The sequence below is a fragment of the Marmota marmota genome, unplaced genomic scaffold (genome assembly GCF_001458135.2).
Source record: "Marmota marmota marmota unplaced genomic scaffold, marMar, whole genome shotgun sequence".
Lineage (NCBI taxonomy): Eukaryota > Metazoa > Chordata > Mammalia > Rodentia > Sciuridae > Marmota > Marmota marmota.
The window spans coordinates 3525843-3546704 of NW_026000020.1; the positions used below are offsets into that span (position 1 = coordinate 3525843).

The 20862-nt window shown below is 46.9% G+C and overlaps 1 protein-coding gene across 1 annotated transcript in view; it reads right to left on the bottom strand.

Annotated features, from left to right (window-relative positions):
• Npas2 (neuronal PAS domain protein 2) overlaps positions 1–20862 on the bottom strand; it is an 83705-nt gene that overhangs the window by 26377 nt on the left and 36466 nt on the right. Inside the window, exons 6-11 of the mRNA XM_048810401.1 lie at positions 15576–15696; positions 14429–14542; positions 4774–4892; positions 3960–4042; positions 3172–3278; positions 564–711 (exon numbers count right to left, since the gene is read on the bottom strand). Coding sequence (XP_048666358.1) covers positions 564–711; positions 3172–3278; positions 3960–4042; positions 4774–4892; positions 14429–14542; positions 15576–15696 — 692 coding nt within the window. The remainder of the gene's footprint in view (positions 1–563; positions 712–3171; positions 3279–3959; positions 4043–4773; positions 4893–14428; positions 14543–15575; positions 15697–20862) is intronic.

A 20862-nucleotide genomic window follows, 5' to 3' on the forward strand; every position in this document is an offset into this window, starting at 1 on the left:
GGGGGGGGGGGGGGGGGGTTGTCTTTTTTGGTGCCCTGGGTTGAGGGCTCCCTGAGGTCACCAGACACCCGCAGGGGACTTTCTCCCACAGTCAGCCTGGCTGCTCTCTGAACACTGCCTCGGTTGCCAGCAGGGGTTTCTAGAACATTAAAAATAAAGGGAGTATGTGTTTGAGTTATTTAGAGGCAACGTTTTAATTTTCTTCTCAAATCAGTGACACGGGAAGGCTGGGGGATGGAGAGAGACGAGGGGAAAATATGTAAGTAGGTCAGTGAAGCAGGAACTTACTAAGTAATATCCTGGCAGCCTAAAAGAGTTCATGAGGCTTGCACAGGGGCCTGGAGGAAACTCAGAAGTCTCAGTCATGGGAGGTGACAGCGGCGAGGCTACCTGGGAGGTGCTAAGCTCTGGGACTTGTCCTGTTCACTGCAAGTGACAGCCACCTTGACCCTCAGACACAGTGGAGGCCCTGAGGGGCTGCTGATCTGCACCAGTCATCACGGACCCCGGGCACCCTTCCCAGGCACTGAAGGGACAAGCCCAGACCCGCCACCGCATAGTACCTGACCACCGAGTGCGTGCACACGATGAATTCGGGTTTGGAATTCCACTGGTGGTAGGTGATGTAGTAGTGGGTCTGCAGCCAAATCCACTGCTGACCTTTGGTCAGAAACCGGTAGCAGCACGATTTCCCTTTGCCAAACTGCATCACTGGGAGTAGAAAACGGATTCTGCATGTAACACACATTAACGTGAAAGCAATCTTTCCCCCAGGAGTTACAACGAAAATCCACATTACAAAAGACCGTACCCGGCATTGCCTATTTCCCTGGCTGCACCGTACAATAAGTGACTCTCAGGACAATGGTAGACTCTGATACTATTTTTCCCCCCAGGGTGCCTGGATCATATCCAGGGCCTTGCACATGCTGGGCAAGGGTTCTACCACTGGGTCACGCCTCCTGCTAACTCTCAGGCAATCTTAAATAATAGAAGAGTGATCCGTGTATTTTTTCCACATGCTCAAAAGCTTGAGAGAGATTTTCAAATAAGGGCAGAGGTGGACAGATTGTTAAACTGGAAGTTTAATTAAAAGGAGGCCCTGGTTTTCTTGGGGCTCATCTTCCCGTTGCAGGTGGAGCTGGTTTTGGAGCCGAGCGGAGGAGGGAGCATCCAGACCCTGAGAGCCCTGGACCCAAACTAGACCTGACGGCCAGCAACTGCTGGATGGATTCTGTGGCTGCCAGACAGCAATTCAGACTGAGTCTACACAGTTCTAGAATAAAGAGGGTCTGGTATGGGTGTCTCCACCCCAGGCCGTCCCCTGCAGCCACAGAGATGCCTGGAGCCCCTTATGGTCATGTTTGTAGGAGGTCCCTTTGGGAGTGTCCAGAACACAATGGATGCTGGTGGTTTATCATCTGTGCCAGGTAGAAGAAAGGGATGTGGACCAGAGGAAGAACAATTTCGGTTTTATTGCCACAGGGCCTGGAATTTAGCATCTCTTAATACAAACAGTTAAGAAGAATCTTACCTAGGAAACTAAAGCTACAGACGAAGCCACTGACTTGGTGAATAGGAGAGAAGCCAGCAGGGGGCGCCATGGGCTCCACAGAGAAGGAACCTCTTGCTCAGGCCAGGTAGGTAACTCTTCCCTTGGCTTTTTCTCCGTTAGAAGAGCCAGAAGCAGTCAGAGGTTTAAGGCAGCTCTGCTTCTCAAATTTGAATGTTTGCACAAATTATCTGGGGATCTTGTGAAAGTGGATATTGTGACTCTTCAGGCCGGGTGGCAGGAGGCTGAGACACTACATGTCTAGCACACATTAGCCATGTAGCTCGTCCTGGGACCACACTTTGAGGAGCGGGGGGTTAAATTTTTAAAGATGAAAAGCTGGGCGCAGTGGTGCGTGCTTGTAATTCCAACGGCTCAGGAGGCTGAAACAGGAGGATGGCGAGTTCAAAGCCAACCTCAGCCTTGGCGAGGAGCTAAGCAACTCAGTGAGACCCTGTCTCTAAATAAAATACAAAATAAGGGCTGGGGATGTGGCTCAGTGGTCGAGTGCCCCTGAGTTCAATCCCCAGTTCAAAAAAAAAAAAATTAAAAATGAGCCTTAAATAATAATTCCTTCTCCCCACCATTTCTCTTCTTAAAAAGTGGTTGAGGCTGGTTTCGAGCTTGAAATCCTCCTGCATTATCCACCTTAGTTACTGGGATTATAGGTGTATACCACCACACCTGGCTTGAGTGTTTAATTCTCTTTTCTTTTTTAATATTTATTTTTCAGTTGTAGTTGGACACAATACCTTTATTTTATTTATTTATTTTTATGTGGTGCTGAGGATCGAACCCAGGGCCTCGCACGTGCTAGGTGAGCGCTCTACCGCTGAGCTACAACCCCAGCCCTCGAGTACTTAATTCTTGATTCCTCTTTTGAAGTGAGAACTGATCAATCTTGTGAGTCTAGCTCTCCCACATCAGGAGCCCTACCCCACACGTATGTGCCAGCGTATTCCCCTCTTCCATGGCAGAGAGCCATCCCTGGACCTCCTCCAGCTGCAGGGGGGGTCCCCCTGAGCCTTCAGTGCCCTGTGCACATCCCCTGCTATGCAACATTCACAATCTACAATGTCGCCCATTCCTGGCTTTCCAGCAGACTTCACCCTGCAGAAGATGCTGAAATGTGCATTAGTATCTCTTAATGCAAATGGTTAAGACAGCTCTTACCTAGAAAACTCAAGTCACCCCAGGAGACGCTGACTTAGGGTGATATCTGAAGAGGACAGGTCAGCATTGCCTGGAGTTGGAGACCAATACCACCAACTGCCGACTAAAGACTAATCCATCTAGGTGGATTCAGTGTTACGTCTCTGACACTTAATGCTAACTTACAAATAAATTCTGCCATTGCCTTAATTTCACGATTTGGATGAAGGAGCATGCCTATCTGAATGGTGCTGGGAAGTGCTGGGGATTGGGGCAAAGTCAATTCCGAGTTGAAACACGACATCAATGTCGACAACGACTTCCTCCATACCCCTAGATCACTGCAGAGGAAACCAAGTCCCTGGCTTCCAGGGAGCCAGGTGACAAGCAGACTACAGAGCCCTGCTGTCCGGTCACCATGGATCAAGTACGACGCTCCTGTGGTCAGTCTGGGTGAGGGTACTCACAGTGTTGGTGGCACCTGGCCAGGAGCTCCAGGTCGTCGATGTGGTAGTAGTCATAGCCTGAGGTGCCCAGCACTTCAAAGGGCAGGTATCCTATGATGGGAGGGGCTCTGCAGGAGGGCACAGGGAATTCCCCATCAGAAGGACACCATACGGACCATGCCAGTCAACACCAGCCATTCAACACGCAGGGTACAGTTTGCACATTTAATATCCACAGGGGCCTCGTTTCTCAAGAACCAGGGGAAGAAAATAGCATTGCACTGGTCAGCACCAGTTTTGCAAAGTTATTTCGGTATTTAGACACTCCATTTCCTTGGCATCCTCTGGCCCAAATAATCATTAAATGCATCAGCTATTGACTAATTAAAAACAGCTATAGATGGGGCCAGCTCCATTGTATAATGAAAAACGAAAGGGCAGGGAAGCGAGATTTCTTGTTCTGAAACAGTGAATGATGTTACAAAGGAAAGAAGAAAAATTGGACTCAAGGATCAAAGGGGTGTTGGAAGTGATCAGAGGAGAGGGTTCATTGCACATCTGCTTGTCTTTCTGGAAGCAGGAAGGGGGTCATCCCACAGATGACCCAGGGTTGAGGCTTCAACCTCTGCGTGAAGGGGAAGCAGGTACAGAAGGGGAAGCCCTTCCCTTGGCTGGGAACCACGTTTCCTGTAGCCAGTGAGTCTTTCTTCAAAGGATCAGGCTGGACTTCTGTCTCCCAAGGAGAACCTGGCTCATGTGAACACCACTTGAAAAGGACCCAATCCAAATACGTTTCCCTCTTCACAAACCTGTGATCCAGAAATAAAAATTTCCATTCCAAGCTATGCCTTGAAGTGAATTCCTCCAAAGGTTCATCAACTATGCACATTTCCTGTATTGGAAGAGGGGTGGGGGGAAGAAAAGAAAAGAATGTTGCTGGGGTGCCAGATGCTTACCCTAGGTTTGCTGCAAAGAAATGCATGATGGGTAACAGAAGTTCAGATCCTCACAAGCCAGCCGGGTTGGACTGAAACTCGTCATCTGTAGCTAATTTCAGTATTAGCTGATACTAAATTTATTTCACAAGCTGGGGAAAAATACCTAGGAGCCAAAATGTCACACCACTCCCTTCCTATTATCTGGAAGTGTGGTAAACATGTGGGAAATGGCTTTGCAACTGAATTTGAGTTACTGATTTAGCTCAACATTCGTTCCAGAGAGTGCTACCAATCTTTGATGAGAGAATACAGAAAAAGCCCTCAATTTTGTGACTCTCCACTCTCTCCCCTGCCTGCCCTGGGCGGTGTTCATGGTGACCAGGAAGATGGGGATGTGGGTGGGGCCATCGGGCAGCATCTTTGTGGGCTGAATGGCAAGTGACGCTGCCTTCAAACAAAATACCTGGCAGGAACCCCAGGGAGGGCCTGGGACAGGGCTAGGGTGGCAGGGGCGGAGGCTAGACATTCTAAACTGGTAGATGTTTCAAAGCAGCATCTACAAATTTAGAATGTGGTGACTCCGTGGCAATTTGATTCTCTCCCATAAAGATAACGAATGAGATATAACCAGACGCGACTCAATGGAAACGATTTCCACACAGTGACCTCTCTGCGGGGGACTTGCCTTTAAGAACTGCGGTGTTGCCAGGCGGACAGTGGCGATGAAGCAGACCTCCTTCCCTAGTGACACGCGGCAAGGTCTTGACAGGGCGTTGTCAAAGCCGTTACAGGAGGGGCTAGGCACTGTGCAGGGGGTGGGGAGAGGGGACACACAGTTAGCCTTGTCTGGTGACAGCTGTCAAATCCCACCTGGCACTTACCATAAACTTACAGTCGCTTCCTGGGGCTGTGTGTGTGTGGCTTCACGCATTTCATCCACACAAAATCCTAATGAGATAGGTACTCCTGTTATCCCCATGGCACAGATGAGGAAACCGAGGCACTTGCTCAAAGCCAAACAGTTTACTAGAAGCAGCTGGGAGTGAGTCCTGCTGGTAACCACTGCGCCCTGCTCACCCGCTGCCCCATAACCCTGCACTTTTTGTGTTGGGAAAGACCTTCGGCAACACGAGGAACAGCTTCATTCTGCAGCAAGGGTCTGGATGCTCCCTCCCCCTGGCTGCTGTGGGAAGGGTGAGCTCTTAGTCAGAGGATGCTCCTGATATGGATGGTCCTGGGGAGATTAGTGGTGTCTTGGATGCACAGACACCCCTGCCCTGTCCTGGCACTGGCCATTCAAGAGCTTCTGCCCTCAAACTCATACTTGGCTTATCTTTTTGAATTGCTTATTTCAGGTATTTTGTTATAGTAATGGAAACCTGGCTAATACATAGGGTCATCCCAGACGTACACACATAGTGCCCACGACAAACTTGCTAATTCTGTAGCATTGCGCAGGCAACAAAATCTGTTCCCATGTGTCTTGTGATTTATTCTCACAAGTCTGGAAAAGTATTACAGCCCTCATTTTAGAAATTGAGGCCCAGAAAGGATCTATTAATTAATGAAGGTCATTCCCACAGTGGAAAGAATGAAGCAGGGATACTACCCACATCTCCAGACTCCAAGTCTGGGGTCTCCCAGGAAAGAGAGGGGATGCTTCTAGGCTCATGTCCACAACTGCGTGCCCAGGGTCCTCTGGGAGACACCACTTAGCGTCCCTGGGATCCTCCAACCCCCACTCTCAGGGGGATTGTGGAAAACTGATGGGTCTTTGGGCCAGAAAGATTCTTCTGTCTTTAGGTGGAGTTTGCTGGTTGGGGACAAGATCCTCGTTAAATATGAGAAAGGCCGACTTGGTACACACGGGGAATTCTCAGATTCACTGTGCACCTGGTTTCCCTGGTAACTTTAGCATGGCTGCCTGGGCCCCTCTCAAACCAGCTGATTCAGAAACTCTGGGGGTGAAGCCCAGGTATGGATACACTCAAAAGTTCCACATGTTTCTGCAGACAGGATTGAGGATCCCTAGAGCCAAGAGTCTGCACTCTCTTTACTTCTTAAAATGTGATGGGTTACAGTTAGCCCTCCATAACCAAGGGTTCCGGATCTGCCGATTCAACCATCTGTAGATGGAAAATATTTGAAAAAAAAAAAGAGTTGTGTGTGTATTGCTGATGCATACATTTCCTTCTTGTCATTTCCTAAACAATACAGCACACAAGTATTTATACAGGTGACTTTCAGTATAAAGTGGATATGTATAAAGGTGGTACGCAAATACTAGGTCATTTTCTACAAGGGACTTGGTCATCTTTGGATTGAGTATCTTTGGGGAGGTCTTGGAATCAATGCTCTATAGATTCTGAGGGACGACTCTACAACCTGTATGTTCTAAACTTGCAAATTTAAACCTCATTATGCTTCCCAACTTAACTAAGAACAGATAGAATATCAGAAAAAAAATGCATTATAAAATGAAATCTACAAAATTTTCTTTGAGATTTAGCTCTCCCATTTTTTCTATTTTATATATACATATGTCTCGAAATGATTTTATCCCATATCACATGGCCTTCCTACTGCTAACACGAATAAATTCATTTTATCTAGACATAGTCTCTGAGTTCATTCACATCAATACTAATAAATGTTTCCAAACAGGAATATAAAGTGGGAAAAATAAAAAATAGTGGCCTCTCGTGAGTTTACATCTGTCACTAGTTGGCTTAGGCTGGTGCAGATTCATTTGAGGGGCAAGCCAAGAAATTTATCCAGGGGAATGGAAACAATTCCACATAAAGGAAGGGTTCGCAGATGTGAACATCTGTGTAATGAAAGAGAGACATCTAAAAATTTTCCCAGATGTGAAATACTCTCCGCTTGGATCTAAGAGACATCACCCAGCTAGATAATGACCTCATAAAATTCTCCTGACTCTTTCAGAATATCAAGACCTTCCAAGCAAGCTTCCGAGGACTTCCCAGGAATTTAAGAGGATGATGCCTCCTTCATCTGTGGCTCCATGATGCATCTTGATGGGCCCATCTTTGGTCTATTATCCAAGGGCTCTGTCAGTAAGGGTTTTCCTTTGGATTTGCTTTGAAGACGAGACAAGGACAGAAAAAGATCTTGGAACAGGAATGTGGGCCCAAGACCTGCTGCATCCTGTTCCATCTTCAGGGGGGCCCAGACTCAGGTCACGGTCATGCAGTGGACATTGTGCAGAGCTACATTTGACTCGGCTGCCGCTCATGTGGTTTATCTGCTCTTTCATGACTTCAAAGGCTTTCAAGATAAAAATGCACTCCTAAAAGGGAAGTTTCGTTATTGCTTGTGGCCTGTGCTTGATCATCTAGATATTTTACAGATGGGACCAGAACTGGGCAACTTTATTATTTTTCCCAAACAAGTGTTTTCCCCACCCCGGATCGTAAATGTCCCAGGGCTTGATTCAGGGTGATATTAAATCAAAGATGAATGTTCTAACAGAGGCCAAGGGAAAAACCTTGGGGGAAAACCAAGGAGAGGAAGCTACTCTAAACATGTCACCAGTTGAGTTTAAAATGACGTTTTACTCCCAGCATGAGCCCTCCTTCAGGTTCCAGAGTCAACAGAGGAGCCCGCTGCTCCCTGGGACTTCACAGTCAGATTTAGCACTCAGGATAACTCTCGGGCACTTTCTATCCCAAGGTGGTTTAAAGCCATTAATTAAGAATTCAATTAGTTGTTCAATTTAAGTAGAAAAACTATCTCTAATTACAACTGGCTTTTCCCAAGCCTCTCCGAAGGATCAACCACTAAATATAGGTGCAGCCCTGCTTTCTCAGATCTCTGACCACTCATGATAGAAAAGTGATTCTTTCTCGCTATTTTCTTCCCTCTAGAGTCTTCTTACTCAAATTGATCTTACTTTTGCCCCGAAAGCTAAATAGATAGCTTCCCCCAAGGTAGAGCTGATCTTGCTCTCTTCTCCGGTCTGAGCAGGTGTCTTGCATACAGCGGGTGCTCAATGTGTGCTTATTGGGTGAGACTTTCACAAGAGGCACTTTCCATCTTGCATTCAGCTGAGGAAGAAACCTTTGGATCCTTGCCAGTACTTCGTGCATGGACCTTGGGATCCAAAAGATGGCTCCTCCCATAGCATGAGCTGGGGCTGTGGAAGGTGCCTGCAGAGCACTGTTTCTGGGCTCCCCTGGCCCTCAGGCTAGCTCACTGCCCTTTTGAGGCACAGACACTGGTCAGAAGGGGGCCTGGACAGGACAGCTGCTGGGAATCCCACACAGTAATCACCACTGTGGTGGAAAATCCCCAAGTGCCTCCTGTGTTCCTGCTGGGAGGGACCCCCATGTGCTGATTTGAGGTCTTCATGTTAAAATGATCCACAGATTAGCAAGTCTGGAACCATTCATGACAGTCTCCAATTTCAGACACCCTGGAAGAGTTTTGCCTTAGGTTGATGCCCTTGAGAGTCCAAAAATAAGACTCCCAGGTTCTCCAGAGACTCAGAATGACTAATGTCTGTTTCGTTTGGATGCACCCTAGGTTGGGTTTCAAGTCTGTCCCCTGACAAAGGTGAGCTCCCAAGTTCGTCCTGATATCTGCAGAGGCAGGGAGACTGTAGGTATTGAGATATCTTTTTTTTTTTTTCAAAAGAATTTAGGAAAGAGTGAGGAGGAGGCGGAGATGATGATCGTGAACATTAGTTAACAGCAAAGGAATAGAAAGAAATGGACAAGGACGGTTGTCCCCAGTTCCACTGAGTTATGGGGTCAGTCCTCAGAACGATCTGGTATTCTCACCAGGGATGGCCTGCTTAGAATAAAATAGTTGCAATGGCTAGAGGAAAACACAGTAGTTCACAGGGGAAGGCACAGAGAGCTTCCTCAGCACTTCTGGGAACCAATATCAAACAAAACTGATCGGTCCCTGGGAAGACTTGCCAATAATCAATGGATTTTGCTCAAGGAAGAAAAAAAAAAGTTCCTAAATCCCAAACTGTGCTAAACACATTTTGGACTACTGTTTTGGACTTTTGGAAGGAAAATCACTCTCTGCACATTCATAAGAAATCATCTCCCACTAACGAAGTGCTAATTTCAGACTCTTCATTTTCTCTCTGCAGGTGTTTTGCTCAATGTCCTCTGAAGAGCCAGGTATGGGGGGTCCTCACGGGGGCAGCAGCAGAGTCGCCCTGCCCACTTTTTGTCCTGGGCACTGCCTTCCTTGCCGGGTAATGCTCAGCTCGACTTTCCTTTCTGCCCGTTCTGTTGAGAGCAAGAGGAATGTGGGAGAAGATGAGATCCATACCTAGAAGCTGTACGTCTCCAATTTGCGGGGTTAAAAAAAAATTTAAAGGGAGACTGTATGTCTTCACTAATTCCTCTTTTCCCTGGTGTTCATGAACTAAAATGAGTATTTTTAGGGGCCTGAGATTTAGAATGTCATTTCTAAGATACCCACTAGACGGTTGGTGTGGACAGGGTCATGTTATTTGTGTGGCCGGGAAAGTGGGCTTCCTAACAGGCCCTCATTCCTGTCGTCCAAATGGATAGCTTGTCACATCTTTGTCACATGATGAGATGACTGGCACTCACGGACTAAGGCAAGCAGAAAGATGTGGTGGATAAACGTGCGGCCATTCCCCGTTGCTCCATTTTTAACATGGACCTTCTATGTCCCCGCGGGATGATGCTCTTGGGTGACAATTTGTTCTCTATCAGGATCTCGTCTCCTGGGCTGCTGAATGTGGCAGCAATGACCACTGCTGGGGAAGGACACGAGGCTGCTTTGCTGGGTGGAGGGAACACTCTGCTTGCTTCTCTGAGGCACCCGTGATGGACAGGTCCACACTCCATCTCTGAAGCTGTCCAAGCTCCTGTCTCCATTCCCAGGGAGACCTGGTGTGCATGCCCCTCCATCCCTTAGCTGAGACATCTCCATTAGTTCAGTTCAGGGGGAAAAACAAAACACAAAAACAACCCTCTCCAAGCCATAAAGTGAGGCAGTCTCCGGAAACTTCAGGGAACACATGGATCCGTGTGTTCTCAGCCGAAATGTCCCCACTTATGCCATCTTTCCAATCTGGCGGTGTGGTTAGAGGCGAGTAGGTGAAATGAGGGCAGGGAAACTTTTATCCTCTGGTGTGCGGTTTCTGGAAAGCCCAGAGTGGAATGTTTGCTGAGGGTGACCTATTTGGAACCACACCAGCGACTTTTGAAACACTGCGTTCTGGATTTCAGTCAGACGCACATTTAAATCCAAGTCCGGGGGAGGAGCCAGGGTGCAGAGAAAGGCTGGCCTCCCTCCTGGCGTGAAGTCATCTTTCAGGAACTGGAACCTGCTTCTTGGGACCCCGTAAAGCAAAGACTATCTTTGAAGATCACCCGCTGGTTCCTTCCCATTCAGAGCAACAGGGCAGGGACGTGGCGCTGGGCGTGTGGGGTTGCGGAAGGCCCAGTGGGCTCCATATTTAATTGGGAAAGTAAAAAGATACGATGGTGTATTTGTCCAAAAGCATTTCCCTCTCCCCCCCNTCTTGTTTCAAAGGCTGCTGGGACCGGGGGGTCCACCCGTCTGCCACCCGTCACCCAGGGTCAGCATCAGCCTTTGGCCAGGAGAAGACAGAACACGGGGTCACTCATCCCATCCCTGAGCTTTTGCTCAGGTGAACACGTCTGAGGAAGATGACTTCCTTTTCCATTTCTTTTGTATTTCTTTTGTATTTCTTCCCACTTGTTAGCCATCTAGATGAAAGAAGTGAGGTCGGTCCTCCCTCTGTTCCCCCTGGACACTGGGGGCAAATGACCGAGTCCTGAGGGGTGACTGCTATGGGCAAATAGCAGAGAAGGGGAAAATTCCATCTTGCTCAAGCATCTGGGCCACGGTTGCCGTGCCAAAGGCAGCTGGGGGTGGGCAGGGTCGAATGGGCACCAGCCTCCCCACCTCCCGTGAGTCTGGAAACTTCCAACTGGAGAGTGTGAGCTCATTAGCACGGGCAGAGGGGCTTTTGCCCCTCCCTCCCCCAGCACCTACTGACAGCTCATGGCCACTGGGTCCCAAGCCCAGGCCTGCAGGAGGAGACGTTGAAGGAGCCAACAGAGGGGAGCCTCTTCTCCACAGATCTGAGGGTCACAAAAGCCCTTGCTGACTCAGTCTGGCCCTCTCTCTTCCCTGCTCTGGGGCCTGCACACTGTTTTATTCTTTATCTGTATTTTAATTGTATTACAATTCTGGACACAGAATTGTACACATTAATGAGAAGCCAAGTCATGTTCCACCCATGTACAGGGTGTCCAGGGCTCAAGTCAGGGAACATCTGTATCTGTATCACAAACACGTATCATTTCCTAGAGGTGAGAACATTCTCCATCCTTTCTCCTAGTGTTTTGAACAAATGGCCACCCTCCTGTGCAGCAGCACACCACAGCTGATCTCTCTGAACCGCAACCAGCGTTCCCTGGTCCACTTCGGGCCCTTTTCCTGAGGGTCTGAGAGCTCCCTATTTATACTTGGACACTCTCGTCTGCATAAAGCCCGTCTTAACTCTGGTTTGCACAACAGGCTCCGGAGGGACACTGCATTCTTGGTTTTGAATTTTCTACTTTCAATGCTGTCCCTGCCATAGCAGTAACAGTAAGAAAAAAAAAAAGTCGCACATCATTTCTACACGTTCTTCCAGGCAAACAAACACTGTCTCAACTTGAAGTGAAAATAAAGCCTTGCTAGTTTAAAAAAAGCCCAGGTATTCAGAATGCAGCTATTTCCTTGAAATCCTCTAAGAGGTGATAAATGACAGGGTGCGTCAATGTGATAGCTGGCAGTGTCTTCATAAGAGGTGTAGAAATGTAAATTCATAAAGGATACAACTGCTCCTCACCAGCCAATCACTGATTGGTTCTTTAAATAATCAGGTGTGTGCACTGTTGTCATGGGGACACGTGGGAATAGCATCCCATAATTCCCAGGTTCAGCACTCTGAGAGGTGTGGTGTCTTTCCCCTCTGTGCATCTGGTTGCTTAGGATGTGCTGCTATTCTGGCTAGAGTACGTGCAGTTTTTAAAGGAAAATTGTGGCAAAATGCACATAACATACAATTATTATTATTATTATTATTTTTGGTGCTGGGGACTGAACCCAGGCCCTCATGCATGGTAAGTCTGCACTCCTGACCACCATCCTGTTTTTAAGTGTATGCATGTGATTGGTGCACTTCTCTTAATATCAAGGTTAATTCACGTTTGTGGCACGAGTCAGAACTTCCTTCATTTTTAAGGCTGAACAATATTCCATTGTAAGGATATACCACAATTTCTTTACCCATCCATCCACTGATGGACACTGGGCTACTTCTACCTTCTGGCTATTGCATACAGACATACATGAACGTAGGTGCACCAATATCTCTTCAAGTCCCTACTGTCGCTTCTTTGGGGTATACACCCAGATGTGGAATTGCTGGGTCATGTGGTTGTTCTGTGTTTAACGTTATGTTCAATGTTTGTATGTTTAATGTTTTGAGGAACCAGCCTGCACATTTGAATTCAATTCCAAACCACCACTACATTAACTCCACAATAAAGTTGTCTGAAAGCCTTGCCATTGAACTCTCCAGGGAATGGCACTTGGTGTCACACTAGTCCAAGTGCATGTCACGAATCCTGGAGCCCAAGTCCCCAGTCCTTTCAGTTCCCCATTCCTGGGTCTCAGATCTGCTTTAAGGTAATGGCTGAGAATCTGCATTTTAACTAGTTATCTTATCCAAAGACCCACTGCACTGGCCGGGCGGATGCTGGGTTTTCTCTATGGTGTCTCTTAAGCTGGATTCTTTAATTGGGCAGCCCAGAAAACCACCCAGCAAGACACCATTGACTTCTTTGTGTGGCTTTTAAAAACACTCATTGCATGAAGTTTGGGCAGACCTTGCAGATGAATCGGATTAGACATGGTCAGGCCTTGGCTTTGCTCAGGTTTAGGGGCCCCCTTTGGAAAGCAGACACCAACCGTCACTCCAACCACTTGAGACCCGGAAGCCTTGGATAGGAAGGTTCCCAGGAGGTCCTCCAAGTCAGCCAGGGAGCCCACTGTCCAGGCAAAACCCTGGACACTGTGCCTGAACATCCCTCTAGCAGGATCACAATGTTCAGCATCTAGCTGAAGACTTTTTATAAAACATATGTATTCATGCAAATAATACGCAACAAAGAATCATTCGAAGTTGGAGGAAAAGAATTTCCTGGTTAGCCCCAGCGTTAGTTAGGACTCAGTACTATCACCCTGGTTGGCGCTAACGGGATCTGGGACTGATTTGGCTGGAGTAACAGACCTACGTGGGTTCCGAGTCAGACAACAGTAATTAAACCAGCAGCAGTCAGTGCTGTCCTCCTCTCCGCCCTGGATCCCTGGCTGCCCTCCCTCTCTGTTCTGCAGCTCATCATTCTGTCTTTGTTTTTCTTTGGTATGTTTTTTCCTTCTGCACCTCTCTCTTTCCCTCCTTCCCTGTCAACACTTTCTCCCGTCTTTGCTGATGAATGTGATATCAGCGCTCTCAAAGTTCTCTGTTTTGTGCTGCGTTTTGAGGAGCACAGCAAACAAGATGCCGGCCTTTCTATGATCTGTCCATAATGAGACTGGGTTGCTGAATGACTGGCCTCGGCCTGTATTTCCATGTTGCATGTGTCAAAAGTAAAAATGAGCGTTAAGTCTAGTTCCGGGTTCACATCTCTGCAGCCAGAGTTTGGACAGTTCCTTATCCTAGGAGTTTCAGAAAATACGACTTCAGTGATGGCTTCTCCTCCTTGATAATTGACCCAGTGTAGATTGCTGGCTCATGGTCAAATAGCCCCTTTACTGTGCATTTGGGCCACAGCGAGTACAAGACCCGTGGACCAGATCTATTAAAGCATGAGCTCGGCAGGGCTTAAAGAGGAGACAGGAATGAGGAAAGCAAGGATCCTGATCTCCATGTCACAGTGAAGTCCTATTCTGGGGATTCTGTAGGCTGCTCTTTATTAACTGTAAGTTGTTTCTCACAGGGCAGAATTATTTCATCAGCTTGAAAAAATAAAGAAGCGAATTGCATGCCATCGAAGGGGACATTGTGCACCGGCACAAACAGGTGTGGGAGTGTGTTCTGGAAAGGGAGAGAGCGCTGATGAGCCACAGAAAAATGCATCTTGGGAACAGAAAAATCGAAATGCAAATTTGAAAAAAAAAAAAAAAGCACACATTTTCCCCCTCTCCCTCTCCCAGTGATTCTTAGGATTCTTAGGCGGTGGCTCATGTGCACGTTTGCATGATAAAAGACACTGTGGGCAATTATGGGGACAATTAAAGCTTACCATTGTTGTAAGATCGAAAATTTCCTACAAATTTTATGTATTCATAAGTTGGAAATTCCTTTGGGTCCAAGCTGCCTCTGAGAAGATGGCAATAAAACTCTAAATCGTTGTCAGCTGGGCCGTTCAGGGAAGAAAAGAGAAAGGAAGAGGCACATTACACAGATTCTAGACTAAACAAGTGGTGTGTTTGTCAAAACTCTTAGGGGACTTGGTCCATGCAGGGCCAGCCCATTTCTGTCCTCGTGACTAACTTCAGAAGGTGGCTTTCTAACCTTGGCGGCACAGGGTTCTCTTACCATTGTTCAGAGATACTTCTCCTTCTCTACTCGGGCCCAATTAGTCTTAATTTGCTTGCAAATGTCTGTGGTCGGTTGTGTCGGCATTGATTAGTTCCGGTTGTTTTCAGACGGTATATTAAAATCAAGCTGTTCATCTAGAGCCGCTCTCTTTAATTTAATCTTTTTTTTTTTTTGCTTTGCTTTGAAGTCAAATCAGATGTACGACAGGACAAATTATTCATGGAAAATGGACTGAGGCTCGAACAAATGCGAGCATCTTCGCTACTGTGTATATTTCACATGCTTCATTAAGTGACATGAGGTTCCCGGGCACCGAGGCCGGGCTTCTAGCCACGTTGCCAAGTATTTTGGTTAAAAACTTTAAAATTCCATCAAAATGCAAATGGGTATAAATAACCAGATGACAGCCTGGGGAAGGCAGACTTTCAGTTTTTGACCTAACTCGTCAATTACCAGTTGGTTATTTGGAAGTATACAAATTTAGCATTTTAGTGTTTCCCTAAATAAGATGATTATTCGCAGATTTTTTTTTGCACTGTTTATTACCGAAAGACTCTCATGTAAAAAAAAAAAAATCTCGTCATACATGCAAAACAAGTTGTTATTCTTAAGGTCTGTGCCTTCAAATTTTCCACATAAAAGCTAAATGTCTTACAGATTTCCGACTCCGGTTTTAGCTTTAAACTTAAAAATATACCTCAAAGGATCTGGAAAACGTTCTGAGTCATGAGGAAAATTATTCTTAAAATTAGCCCTCCCTTCTTAATTCGTTCTAACCTCCTTTCCAAAGTCAAATTCTTATCTTCAGACCTGGTTAAAAAAAAAAAAAACAGTGAAGTGAAACTTACATTTTAGGAATTCTGGGGAGGGGGATTCCGTCACAAGCATATGGGAAGAAAGCATTTTATAAACTTCGGAATGTTCTTGTTCTGGAAGGAAATTTAACAAATTCTGATCCATGACATCCGACTGCAAAAGAAAATAAAGAACAGAGGTGCACACTCCAGGGTAGTTATAGGCAAAATCGGGGGCTAAAACTGTGCCTGACTCCTCAGGATCAGATTCTGAAAGGGGAAGTTCAAGGTCTTATTGATTTTTATTTTTTTGTTACTGGGGATTGAACCCAGGGGCGCTTACCCACAGAGCCACACCCCCCAGCCCTTTATGTTTTTTAATTTCGGACAGGGTTTCACTGAGTTGCTTAGGCCTTCACTAAAATGCTGAGGCTGGCCTCAAACTTGTGATCCTTCTCCCTCAGCCTCCTGAGCCACTGGAGTTACAGGTGTGTGCCACAGCACCTGGCCCAAGATCTGATTTTCTGTGAACACTCCCCATGCATCATTCTGTAATCCTAAATTGTGACCGAAAAGGTTTTATAGGGTCTGGGGGAAGCGCTCAGAGCTAGAGCACCTGCCTAGCAGGTCCAAGGCCCTGGGTTTGATGCACAGTACCATAATCTTTTTTGAAAACTTAAAAAAATTAAAAGAAAAAAAAATAAAAGAACCATAGTTATCCCTTGGTATCCTCTGGGGATGGTTTTCAGGACCCCTTGTAGCTCCCCAAATCCATAGACATTTAAGTCCCTTCTGAAAGATGTTCTAGTATTCATGTAGAACCTGCCCACATACTCCTGTAGACTTCAAATCATCTCTAGATGACTTATCTTCCTAATGCCATGTAAATGCTCTGTAACTAGTTGCTACGCTGTATTGTTCAGGGAATAATGATAAGAAAAAAATACACATTCGGCGCAGACAGAATTTTCTTTCCAAATATTTTCAATCAGCGTTGCCTGACTCCTTGGTGCAGGTCCCCGGATACGGAGGAGCCCTGTACTTGCTCAAATGCGAATGTGCTACTGTCCATGGGCTGAGGAAAGACTGAATGTCAAGTCTAACAGATGCACAAAGAGGAGTCCTCCTCAGGCCCACGGCGCCCCATCTGCTTAAAATTAGCCCTCCCTTCTTTATTCGTTCTAACCTCCTTTCCAAAGTCAAATTCTTATCTTGTCTTGTCTGTGTCCTGGCTGGGGTGGTGAGGCCACGTGGAGCCCCAGGGAGAGCCCCGTCACTCACTCAAATGGCCCAAACAGTACATAGGGTTCCTTTCTTGACCCTTTGGCCAGCAAAAAGCAGCCTGTTTATTTCTTAAAGGTCTGGAACTGAAGGAGTTTCACATTTTCCCCCCCGAGTGCCTAGGTACTGGGATCCAACCTAAATATTAGAGTCTAGATACAGCCCGGTCCAATAAAGCCATCTGTGTGAGTCGGGGGTCTGCATCTGTACCACCCCTCACAGGACCTGCTGACCACCTGTGTCCCCTGAGCACTTGGAAGGCGACTAGTCCAACTAAAAGAAATGAAACTTTAATTTTATTTAATTGTAATTGAAATTTCATTAGCCATGTGTAGCTAGTGGCTAGCCTACAGGAAAAGACAGGCAAGGGTTCAAAGTGGGGAGAGGGAGGAGGCAGGCACATCTCTCTGGCTTCCTCAATTTCCCTCAGTAAAGTCATCTACTCCCACAGCATCAAACATCTTTGTACATATTTTTAAATTAAATATCCAGCCAATCACTTGCTTTAATATANTTATACCGTAACCTTAAAAAGTTTATATATATATATATATATATATATACTTTTAAAAATTTATTTATTGTTTCTTTTTAGTGATATGTAACAGTGATATGTATCAGTAGGGCCTCACTAAGTTGCTGAGGCTGGCTTTGAACTTGCCATCCTCCTGCCTCAGCCTCCCAGGTCTCTGGGATTACAGGTGTGCGCCACCGCTCTCGGTTTGTACTTGTATTTCAAAGAGATCCCACGTGTGATCTGAAGGGAGGGGGCCCAGGAAGCCAGGCCGGAGACGGTTAGAGTGTGCATGGGGACAGACGGGGCAGGGGAGTCCAAGGCAATCCACTCAACCAAACTGCAACCGGGATTGGTAAGACTGGTCATACTGGTAAGGACTCCTAAGTGCTCAGACGCTGTTTGGGGTGCTGGGAAGAAACACCACCAAGTCCCTCCCCTCCTGGAGTCAGCATGTTAATGGGTGTGAGGACAGTGGACACAGCTTGGTGGCCGACTGGGGGACAGGAGGAGAGAAAGGAAGGACTCAGGATGGCTTAGACGGAGACACCAATTTTTAATCTCTACGAAAAAGACTCTATGGTCTTGATTGCAGTTCAAGCCATTTTCCTCTAGTTTTCTTTTTTAGCTGATGACTAATGTTCATGGATGAGAGTGACCTTTCCTCTTAAAGATATTTCAGACACATGAAAATGATAACTAAGTCACTCCGTGCTCCTCTCTTGGACGCTCCATCTGAAGCCACCTCTCCCAGGGCGGGTGTGGCAGAGAATGAGGTTGGGGTCACTGGCCTGTCCATCCTCATGCTGTGGGGCACCTCGGGCAGCAAGTCTGCCCAGAATAAAGATGGATGGAGGTGGGGGAGGTGGGGTAATGGGAGGTCGTGAGCATTATAGTCAGTACACAGGGCTCAGAATTGCCCGTGGCTTGTATGTATTTGCTAGTATAGGATTGTTATGCCATTTCCACGTGCTGAGTACTGCCAGGAACAATGACAATTTGAAAATCTCAACCCTAGTGCAGATAGGAGAATACATCACATCTGCAGTTGAACCGTTCCTTGAATGAGCTGAGCTCTATTGATTAAAATAATAGCAATTACAGAGACGAGGGAGGGAACCTGTCATCTGCAGCCATCTTCGCGTCTGAGTCATTAACAGGACTGTCATTTACCTGCATCAGGCAGGAGCTTCTCTCTCCCAACTTGCTAATGGTCTCCTAGGCTGCTTTAAGGAGCAGTTGGCAGTTCCCTGAGCTTCACCAGGAAGGCCTAGTTGCACCCGAGCCTCTCCTGTGCCCCCCGAGGGAGTCTCGCTCGAGTGCCTGGGGATGAGCTGACACCGCTGAGGACCAAGGAAACCTCTCTCCCTTGGACCAGTAGCACCAGTTCAGTGGGCTTGCAAGTGGGCTGGGTGGACATTCAGTCCTGTAACATCCCTGAGGGGCCCCAGGGGACAGTTCTGGCTGAAGATATGTGTTGGCCTCAGTTAGAAGGCACAGTGTGAGAGGTCTGGGGACTCCTTGACTTAGGAAGCAGCAGGAATGGGCTCCTCGGGGCCTTCACCTGGTTAAGGAACCAAGATGTCAGAGGCATGCTCGAGATGCTTACATTCAACTGAGATGCGAATAAGACAGATGGCCAAACAGTATGAGAATAGCTTTGCCCTTGGTGCGCTGAATTAACTAAATATATTGCTAAATATAAAGAAAGGCTATGTTCATTAAAATACCTCAAAGAGGGGAAAGGTAAGCCACAAAGTGAGAGAAGATATTTGCAACACACGTACCCACAATAAAAGGCCTAAAATTAAGGTTCCCTGTTATGCTCCTCCTTGACCTCTGATGACATTGGCAGGGCCTAACTGCAAGTTTCCGTCCCCACTCTGCCTCAGTGGATAGGGTCCCCCGGCCAAATACCCTCCTTCTCAAGAGGACTGGGCACGTTCCTGCTCATTTCCAAGTAACAGGCTAGTTTCCTGTCGGCCTGTGGAATCACTCAAATAAACCAATCGTATCCTCCAGGCAACCGGGGTCACCCACTGTCTGTTACTACAAACCTGCCTCCCCCAGCCCCTGCTAGTGCATCTGTTCCCAAGTGCAGCCCCTATGTGGCTCTGTGTGGTGTGCGATGTCCTCCACTGAGTGTGTGTGACTCGACCTGCTGTCTCATCCGCCCAGGATTGGGTGTTGTGTGTTCAAACATCCCCCTTGCCCTGGGAGAGGGTGAATAAGAGGCACTTAAAACTGTCCTTCACCGAGGACTATGTCCAGGTCACGGAAAGAGTGCCTGGAAATCGTTACAAGAGTCCAAAAGTCCAAGAGGAAAATGTCAAAAACAAAATACACGCTGCATAAAGACATTTCAGCAAATGACAGATCACACATGCTATGGTTGTCCCATAAGAATATGAGGTACCTTTTACGGTACGTTTTCTCCTTTGGTGTGCACAAATACTTACCCTTGTGTCTCAGCTGCCTACAGTATCCACTACAGCCGTGTGGCACACGGGTTTGCAGCTCAGGGGCAATAGGTGTGTGGGAGGTGATATCTAATCGTGTACCATTACTGATGGGCAGCACATTAATTAGTGTAGCACACTGATCTCGATGTTCTCACAATGACGAGATCACCTAATGCCACCTTCAGCAGAATGTCTCCCTGTCATGAAGGGAGGCATGGCTGTACCTGAGCAGCCACTTTACAGGAGATGACATCCACAGGGCCAGGAAACAGGGAAAGACGCAGTCTCACTAGTAATGAGCTAATTAAAGCTAATGAAAGCTCCAGGAGTCGCCTCACACACTAGATTGATAAAACCTAAAAAGTCTGACAGTACCAAGTCTGGTGACGCAATCACCTGGAACTCTGCACCCCGCTGGTGGAGCGAACACTGATGCAATCAATCACTATGGAAATAGTCCAGTTGGGTGAAGTAAAGGTGAAGGAACACCTGCCCCCCCCCCCAAGCCAACACACTGAAAGCCAGCAATTCTACACCTGCTCTGTTCTCAGCACTACGGGGAGATCGCAGAAGCACTGGCCAGGAGTGCCAACCTGGAACGGATGCAGGAATTGTAGCACGTTCCTAAAATGGCACACTGCATTGCAGCCAGAACCAAGGACCCCTACACCAGACAGGGGAAGAAGGATGAATCTCCTAAACAGGGTGAGCACAAGGAGAAACCACAAGGCTATTTCCCAGGATTCCACTTAAGCTAAAGGCAATACAGGCTGAAAATCCCTAATCCAAAAATCCAAATTCTGAAACTTTCTGAGCGCTGACATCATGCCACAAGCAGAAAATTCCATGCCATGAAATCTTGCTTTATGCACAAAATTATTAAAAACGGTATCAGGGCTGAGGCTGTAGCTCAGTGGCAGAGAGCTTGCCTAGAATGTGTGAGGCACTGGTTTAATCCTTAGCATCACATAAAAACACAATAAAGGCATTCTGTCCATCTATAAATACAAAAAATAATTTAAAAAATGGCATATTAAATTACCTCCAGGCTATGTGTACAATGTGTATATAAAACATAAATGCA